This window comes from Octopus bimaculoides, chromosome 2 (genome assembly GCF_001194135.2).
Source record: "Octopus bimaculoides isolate UCB-OBI-ISO-001 chromosome 2, ASM119413v2, whole genome shotgun sequence".
NCBI lineage: Eukaryota > Metazoa > Mollusca > Cephalopoda > Octopoda > Octopodidae > Octopus > Octopus bimaculoides.
The window spans coordinates 92,503,670-92,513,059 of NC_068982.1; the positions used below are offsets into that span (position 1 = coordinate 92,503,670).

The 9,390-nt window shown below is 35.7% G+C and overlaps 1 protein-coding gene across 5 annotated transcripts in view; it reads left to right on the top strand.

Annotated features, from left to right (window-relative positions):
- The window catches only part of LOC106883998 (protein CLEC16A), a 109,900-nt gene extending 107,822 nt beyond the window's left edge, over positions 1-2,078 (top strand). For all 5 annotated transcript variants that reach the window (XM_052978448.1, XM_052978449.1, XM_052978450.1 and 2 more), the window contains one exon: positions 583-2,078. In XM_052978448.1, coding sequence (XP_052834408.1) covers positions 583-1,730 — 1,148 coding nt within the window. In that variant the 3' untranslated portion in view covers positions 1,731-2,078. The remainder of the gene's footprint in view (positions 1-582) is intronic.
- The last annotated feature ends 7,312 nt before the right edge of the window (positions 2,079-9,390 follow it).

Here is a 9,390-nt window from a genome sequence, read left to right on the forward strand (position 1 = left end):
TATATATATATATATATATAGATGGTGACTATATACATAGTGTCATATAAACATATATGTACATGTGTAAAAACTTTATTCTACTTTTTTTGCCAATGGTGTATATTTTAGTAAACTTATTGTCATTTTTACCTATTTTTTTCACTTGTGCCATTGCTACTGTTCACCATCTATATGTGGTTACTCGACTTGCTAGAAATAGCAGCCAAATCATCCTCAAGTCACATCTCATTGTCCTTTAAAAAGAAGGGCACATTTAATAATGTAATTCAAGATATGTGTTTGATATCTGCTTTACCAGATTTGAGCTTTACCAGATCTGAGCTTTATAGATATGTGTTTGATATCTGCTTTACCAGATCTGAGCTTTATAGCAAATTTATTTAAATTATGAGCTAGAGCTAGAGCTAATTTTTCTTCTATTTACTATTGTAGTTTTGATAATGTTTTCCAATTTAGTGTTGATTTAATTTGCAATCCTTTATTTTTAGTTTTTTTGCCATGTATTTGATAAATTGATATATTAACTGGAAAATGATTCCATACTAAAATTTTCTGTTTTTTCTTTTTTTTCTAATTTAGGGCGAAGTCATCCTGTGCGCACATCTACGGCCATTGGACAAAATCAAGTACCAGTGTCTCCTATTCCACGGAAAGGTTTATCTCCAAGCAAAACAAGCCCATTGTATGCACATATGTCAAATAAAGCAAGCAGTCAAGGAAAACAACCCAATACCTTGGAAGTTAATAAAATTGCATCTAATGATGTTGAAGAAGGGATTGATGCTGTAGCATTCCAGAGTTTGAATCAACCTTGTGACAGTAAAAAAACACATCATGTAGGGCAAAACACTAATCCCATGAACATACAAGAGATTCCATTGGAGGACTTATCTCGTAAAGGCCGAAAGAGTAAATCTGATGGTGAGCGGCGGTCATTTTCATTTGGTGGTAGTCATCGGTCAGAACACAGTAGGAGTCACTCACACAGCCCTCGTAGAATACGAAGTGGTTCTAGTCCTGCTTCCTACTCTCCAGATCGTCGTAGCAGTCGTGTTCGGTCAGTATCATCAGATAAAAGTAAACATGACAGAAATAGTGACAGCCATTCAACAATCACACCTGGTTCCTGCTCTCAAAGTGGCTCGCAGTCTTCATCAGACAATAGTCCAGAATCTACTAAAACTTCTTTGAAAGATCTGGCTAAACTGTTACAATCCCCCAAAACTCTACGACCTGCAGAGGCTCCAACATTGTCTCTCTTAGTAGATGGAGAAAAAACTGATCCAGGGAGTCCAACCCTGCTACCTCCAATGGAGACACATATAGTGAAAGTGAAAGCAAGCAGTTTTAATGGTGCTACCAGTGCTGGCACTTCTTCAACATCTGCATCAGATGAAGACAATAGTGAAGAAGCTATACGTAGCCCAATTATTGTGCCAATGCGAGGAGTTAGCTCTCCTTCGGTACAGCTCACCCGTTTAGCCCAGATAGTACAACAGCACTATAAGTATGCTGATAACAACAACGAACATGCACAGCTGGTGTTTTCTCCAGTAGAACCACCTGCTGAAATTGGTCAGCCAGTTGAAGCAGATGATGTTTTGGACTCTCCGGTTAATGGTGTCCCATCAGCAGCACCTAGTGATGTCACAAAACACTCATCTCCAGTTAACAGTGTCCCACCACCACCATCCACTGATATTGTGGAACAGTCCACTTTGGGATAAAAAATTCTATTTATTGTTGCTGATATGTTTGTGTAGTTCAGAAAAAAAAAAAAGAAAAAAAACTAATAAAATTGAAAAATTCCCTAACTCTTTGGACCATCTTAAAATCTAAGATAATTTAATTTGGAACAAATAAAATGTTACGCTAGAAGGAGGCAGAAAAAATGTTAATTAATTTAAAAATTGTAAAATAATATATTAGTTATTACTAAAGAAAAGTAAAAAATTGAACTCTTTATTCCCCAAATCCCTGAACCGACCACAAGATTTTTGCAGTACCTTCCTGAGTATCTGTTGTTAATAAATTTTTATTTCTGCGCAATAAATTCTTGTTAAAATATTTTCTCACCTTTTTATTAGTATTGTTTATTTCTCTTATTCTAATTAGTTTGTAACGATTGGAAAAAATAATGTATGTTGTAAAATACTGATGTTGGTTTAGATTGGCTGGGTCAGCTGCACAATATATTGCTACTTATGTTGGTTTTTACATTTCTTTTTGAGTTCCACACTCTTTAGATTTGATCTCACCATTTCATTCTCTTCCACTGTTTCCTTTACCAACATCACTTTTCTCCATATGTCTCTATTAAAGGTAATGATTTTAATAACCAGCTAGATTATTTCTTATATATTGTAACTTGTGAATAATAACATTAATAATAGAATGAGCCAGTCACTAGTTTACTGCATTTCTGACAGTAAGATAATATCTGTAACTTGGTGCAAAGGTGTCTGAAGAACATCAGTTTTTCTATAGTAAAAAAAAAAAATCGAAGCATATCATGATGATGATGATGCTTGTTTATCTAAGTTTGCATAGGTTTGATTGGTTTTCTCCAGCACAGGGTCTTGCCACTTACTGTGAGTCCCTGTCTTTCCCTTTTGGAGGTTCAGTCTCTTAAGAAATAAGTCTCCACCATTTTTTCCCATGTCTTTCTCTTCTACAGTTGCCTTCCACTTGGATAATTTAATAGTTTTATTCAACTGTCATCCACCATATGTATCAAACGTCCATACCAATGCAGTCTTTTTCTCTTGCACATTGTGGGAAAGAGAAAAGACTCATATACTGTTTTACCCTTAGTTCAGTTGTGCTTTACTGTTCACATACATTAACATTACACAAACAGAGATGCATACTTATATCATTTCCTTCTAGTCTTTGCACACCCTCTTCATTCAGTGCTCATGCTTGGCTATCAAGAACATCACATTTCTTACATGTGCATCATACAATTTGCTCTTCACTTATAGAGAGAATTCCTTTGCAAGCAGAGATAAATTGTTCTTACTCTGGCTACAATGCATTTGGAATACCCACTCCACTGGTAATTTGGTCATCAAGGTAATAGAAGCTATCAGCTTTTTCTAGAGACTTTTCTGTGCTTTCAAAAGTATTTCATAAATGTTTTTGTTATATACAAAGCTTCTCTTTGTGAGCTTATCTGTAATCCAAATGCCAGATATAGGTGTACATCTTGTACACCCATTTGATGCTGGTATTTGATGCAATCAGAATTCCAACCTATTCTCTTCTGCATATTAAGTGTGGTCACTTATTAGAATCTTTTGTTTTTCCTCCTTACTAAAACTTTTGTCTTTGCAGGGTTTACTTTGAGGTCTCTCCTCTCATATTTGGAGTTTTTTCCTTTACTCTTTAACAGACTCGCCTACAAAGACTAATCCATGAGCATAAAGGATTCCCTAAGGATAGTTGGTCTTAAATTCCCCTATTGTGACTTGGGTAACTGTAACAAATAGGAGGCAATGAGCTTCCACACAGTTTTTGTCTGCCAAATTTTATTCACAAGGTATTGGTCAGTGTCATTTCTCTCCAGTTTCTACAAATCTTCCACATTAAATTTCTATGTCACTTTTTACACATGCTTCATACAACATCATCATCGTTTAACATCCGTTTTCCATGCTAGCATGGGTTGGATGATTTGACTGAGGACTGGTGAAACCAGATGGCTACACCAGGCTCCAATCTGATTTGGCAGAGTTTCTACAGCTGGATGTCCTTCCTAATACCAACCACTCCGAGAGTGTAGTGGGTGCTTTTACGTGCCACCGGCACGAAGGCCAGTCAGGAGGTACTGGCAACGGCCACGCTCAAAATGGTGTATTTTACGTGCCACCTGCACAGGAGCCAGTCCAGCGGCACTGGCAACACTTCATAAAAACACTTTATTAATGCTTCTCTGAATTTCATCCACCTCTTCTTTTTTCTGGCATCTGTACTTGACATCAAAATGTTTCATACTTCCATTCTGACAACACATCATTAGCAAATTTCCTACTCTTAGATCCACTCTGATTAGGTATACCTGATTTCCTGCTACCCACCTACTTTACTACCTTTTTTTCTTCCACGGCTTCTATGTTGATTGGTACCCTGTTCTCTTCAAAATCAGTTCTTTGTAACAGTAAGATGTCTTTATGTTGTAGTTCTCTTTCATGTTCTCAATCAATATAGGTATAACAATTGTGTGGAAGTCTCAGCTAACAGTGAGATGATTTAATTCCCATGCCATCTCTCTCCAACTTTTCATTTGCTTCTATGTTCATATCATTAATCACCAAAGTTTATTGAAGAATACATTTCTCTATTCAGTGTTCAAAAATATCTGCCTGTCTTGCTTTCTGATAAGTACAAAATCAATCTGGTTCTCATTTCCATCACTAGGCTATATCTGAAAAAGTAAATGGTGGATAACAATTCTAGGTCTAGGAACTTCAGTAGGATAATTTTGTTTTAGATTATGGAAAAAGGAAATTTTGAGAATTTTTGCTTGTTATTTACATGTAAGAATGGCATATTTAGTAGCATGCTGAACAAAATACCTTGAGGTACATATTTACATTCTGATTTCAAATCCAACCTTGAACCCTAACCATTTGCCTTTCATCCTCCAAAGGTTGATAAAATAAGTGCTTGGATCAATGTAATTAACTGTACCCTAGAAGCCTGGTTCCAACATGGCTTTAAGTTCAGTTGATGAAACCAATGATAGAATATAATTTCCTCCCAATAGCAACTACCAGTCACTTGTGAGCAAGAATGACTTAGTGATTCTTTCAGTAATTGTTTTAGGTGCCTATGTTGTTGTGAGCAGACATAGACAATCTCTTGGCCCTCCTGTCCTTGCTTCCAGTGGAACATCCAGGATATGACAGCTGGAGGGAGAGGAGCATAACAGAATCCAGTTGGTACTCATTTAAAGCTGAGTTGAATGGAGCAATGTGAAGTGAAGTATGAATATGTGCTATCTGGTCCAGGAAATGAACCTCTGACTTTATAGGATAAAAGAAAAACTGGATATACTACTTAGATTTTTTTTTTGCTACATAATCAGTCAGAATTTATTTTCTTCTAAACAGATGTACAAATTATTCAGCACCTGAAACAATTCAGTATCCTTTTAATTTGCTTGGGAACTGTCAGTAAGCTGCTAGTACCTGCTTCTAATTCCCATGGTTGTAAGGGGGATCTTCCTCAGAATAGGATGCAAGTAGATTTTTATTCCTTTGTTGGAACTGAACTCAAAACTTTGAGCCAATGGTATTCTCAGTTCTACTTATAGTAGTGAATGATATCACCTGTTGGTACCCCGTTGAATTAGACTCTGCTATTGACAGTTGACAGAGACACAGTACACTAAGCTCATTGTCCAATGTTCTAATACCATTGATCCCTGTTCTTCCCTGTTATTAACACCATCATTACTATAACACATATACAGATAATATCTATCATGACAACTTTCATATTCATTCTTGATATGTTCCAGCATATTTAAATGTGAATATGCTAACCCCTGCTGTGTTTGGTCATAGGAGAACAATTCTTTTAGATGAATGTGTGTTCATAACACACTCGATACAGTAACATATGAAGACTCTGGGAAACATGGTGTTTGAACATCTTTGAATCTCATCAGCCAAAGGCAGACTACTGAATTTAACGTGTTTGTAATTCTTGTTTATAACTTCAAACAAGTTATTTGCTGATGCAACAGATGATAAATTCTCATGTACACAGTAAACAGTGAGAATCAAAATAAGTTGTTCTGGCAGATTCAAAAGTAAATATGCTAATTACAGTTGTATTTTATCAGTGGAAAACTTCTTTCAGACAAAAATCTATATAATTATTGTAGTTTCACATAATTTTGGAAGATAGTGTATATTACTCTTTCTTATTTCTTTTTTTTTTTTCTTATAAAGATGCATAACACAAAGGATTGATTTATGCAATCCTCATTATACAAATGATATTCACTGTGGAGGTGGGATGCTGATTCTGCAGATGGAGCTGGTAGGAGTGGCGTTTTTTCAGATTGATAATCTAGGATGATGATTTTTCAGGTGATTGGTCAATTTGGTTGATACTTTATTGACCTCAGCAAGATGAAAGGCAAACTTAACCTTGGCAAGATTTGAGCTCAGAATGTAATCTTGGAGGCATTTGAGTCCAGAATGTACTTCTACAGGATTTGAACTCAGAATGTGAAGATCTGGAACACCACTAGGCATGTTCTCCAACCTGTTTTTTCTTTTTCAAACAGCAATACAAATCCAGGAATTTTGGGGAGGAGTTAGTTGATGAAATCAAACCCCAGTGCTTGATTGTTACTTTATTTTATTAACTCTGGAAGGAGAGAAAGCAAAGTTCACCTTGGTGCTATTTGGATTCAGACCAAATATTACAGATCCACAGCCCTTACATCAATAATAATAATTATAATTGATGGTAATAATCTAGTTAGTTGATAGCTCTTCGAAAGAGTGAAAAACAGAACCAAAACAAATTAGGTAATCTTAATACATTCATTTTCAAAATATCCTCAATCAATATGTTACTATAATTTATAATAGATATAACTATATTTAGGGACTGAAATTGAACAACATAGAAATAGAATATCCACTTTGTGTTTACCTGTACAAATTTCATCTTTTAGAACATGTGTTGACTGCCTTTCAAATCTTCCTCCTCGTTCTTGTTCTTCCTCTTCCCAGGACTTAAGTCTTTTCTCTTCAAATATTCACTGAATTCTTTTTTTTTTTTTTTTTTTTTTTTTTTACAAAGGAAATAATTTTAAGTATAATTATGAGAGTATTAATAGATGTTTTTAATTTTTTGTCATTTAAAAAATTTTCTGTTTATCTTTATCATAGTTTTTTTGGTTCTTTTTTTTTTTCACTTACTTTCAATATTTGTGTGGTGAAAGAGATAAACTCTTTGTAATCATCAAAGTAAGTCATGCTTCACCACCTCATCTTATATCTTCCTGGGTCTCCCTCTACCCCGGATTCCGTCAAATGTTTGGGAGTGGCACTTCTTCACACAGCTCTCTTCATCCATCTGTAGGACATGACCATACCAATGTACTACAGATGGATGAGGAGAGCTGTGTGAAGAAGTGCCACTCCCAAACAGTTGAAGGAATCCGGGGCAGAGGGAGACCGAGGAAGACATTGTGCCAAGAACTGAGCTGAGACCTTTTGACTCCATTCTTCCATTCACCTTTACACAATAGTTACAGCTTCCACCCAGTTCAAATAGCAATGACAGTCAATAAATTTCAATGTTGTTCATTGAGTAAAATAATATACTCACAAATGGATTTTCCAGGTTATTGCTTTGGTATTGAGTTGTTGGCACTCTGTCGCTTACGATGTCGAGGGTTCCAGTCGATCCGATCAATGGAACAGCCTGTTCGTGAAATTAATGTGCAAGTGGCTGAGCACTCCACAGACACGTGTACCCTTAACGTAGTTCTCGGGGATATTCAGCGTGACAGTGTGACAAGGCTGACCCTTTGAATTACAGGCACAACAGAAACAGGAAGTAAGAGTGAGAGAAAGTTGTGGTGAAAGAGTACAACAGGGTTCGCCACCATCCCCTGCTGGAGCCTCGTGGAGCTTTAGGTGTTTTCGCTCAATAAACACTCACAACGCCCGGTCTGGGAATCGAAACCGCAATCCTATGACCGCGAGTCCGCTGCCCTAACCACTGGGCCATTGTGCCTCCACGGTATTGAGTAAAATAGGTCTATTCTTTCCAACTGATCTATTTGTGTATGGAAAAATTGTATCTTGTTCTGTTAAGAACAACAATGTGCTGCAGCTATTGTGATAATGCTGGAAAAAATGTCATCAACATTTCATACACTAAGTTTTCCAGTGATAAGAACTTTATTCCTAATTGCTGTCATTTTGACACTTAATTCAGATGGGTTTATATATACATGCATATGTTTTAGCATTAATTTATTTGGATCTTTTCCCTTTGAACGGCAGAACGAGAAATTAATTTTTTGTAACTAAACGCTTTTAAACTTCGGACACAGGTAGAATGTGTCATATAAAACATCTTTTACTCTTAATATTGTTGAGAAAAGTTTATATTTTCAAAGTTATTTCATGTTAAAGTTGTTGTATTTTGCTAATTTCAAACAATCAATGACGTGTATTCAGCTGAATAAAATTACTGCTGTTGTTTGTCAACAACAACTATAGGTGGTGTATATTTTGTTTGTCACTGTTATTTATGACATCATTTGTGTGTTTGTACTGGTTTTAGCCTTAAGGTGTTAGGGTTAAGGTTTAGGGTTACTGTTAGGGTTAGAGTTACAGAAAAAAATTAAAAATGAAGAAATTGGAGGGGTGGGGGTGGGGGCAAAAAAGTCTTTCCGAAAATAGTAGCTGAAAAACAGGAAAAAAAAAACTAAAAGCAGTAGAAATGCACGAACGATTATGGTGGTGCCATGAAGTAAACATGCTTCAGATACACTTGTTTATTCATACAAATGTAACTGAGATGAAATATGTCATAAATAACAGTGACAAACGAAATATACACCACCGGAAGTTGTTGACAAACAACAGCAGTAATTTTATTCAGCCGAATACACATCATTGACTGGTTGAATTTAACACGAAATAACTTTGAAAATAGAAACTTTTCTCAACAACATTAAGAGTAAAAGATGCTTTATATAACACATTCTACTAGTGTCCGAAGTTTGAAAGTGTTTAGTTACAAAAAAATTAATTTCTCCATCTGCTGTTCAAAGGGTAAAGATCCATTTATTTGCTATCCTATTATATTTTCTTTTAATCATCTTCATTCATTAACAGCCATAAAGCTAAAACTGAGCAAAGAAAGAATGGCACCTTGGGTAAGTGTCTTCTGCTGTAGCCTCAGGTCAACTGAAACTTTGTGGTTGAATTAGGTAGGCGGAAGCTCCCATTGATTGTGTAAGTGCTTGTGCCTCCTAACAGAGAGGTGAGATATTGCCATATCCAACCGATTCAGTGCTGGCTCTAAATTCCATAGAAAATCTGTAGAGATAACTTAAAAGTGATTGAATTGCACTGCTAACACAAAAAATAGGACACAGTATTGATTTATTAACTTTTAATATATCTAGTAGTATATTATGGATGCAAAACGAAATACAGTGTCCCTACCGGCAATGTATGTACCAGTTGCCAGGAATGTGCTTAATACATAAATTGGTCTATCCAATAGTATTACACTGATAAACCTAGTAGTTATTTAAGCAATGTGTTCATGGATGGTTAATGGGTTGTTTGTGGAGCAATAACTCCTAAAATATGCACATATATATATATATATATATAT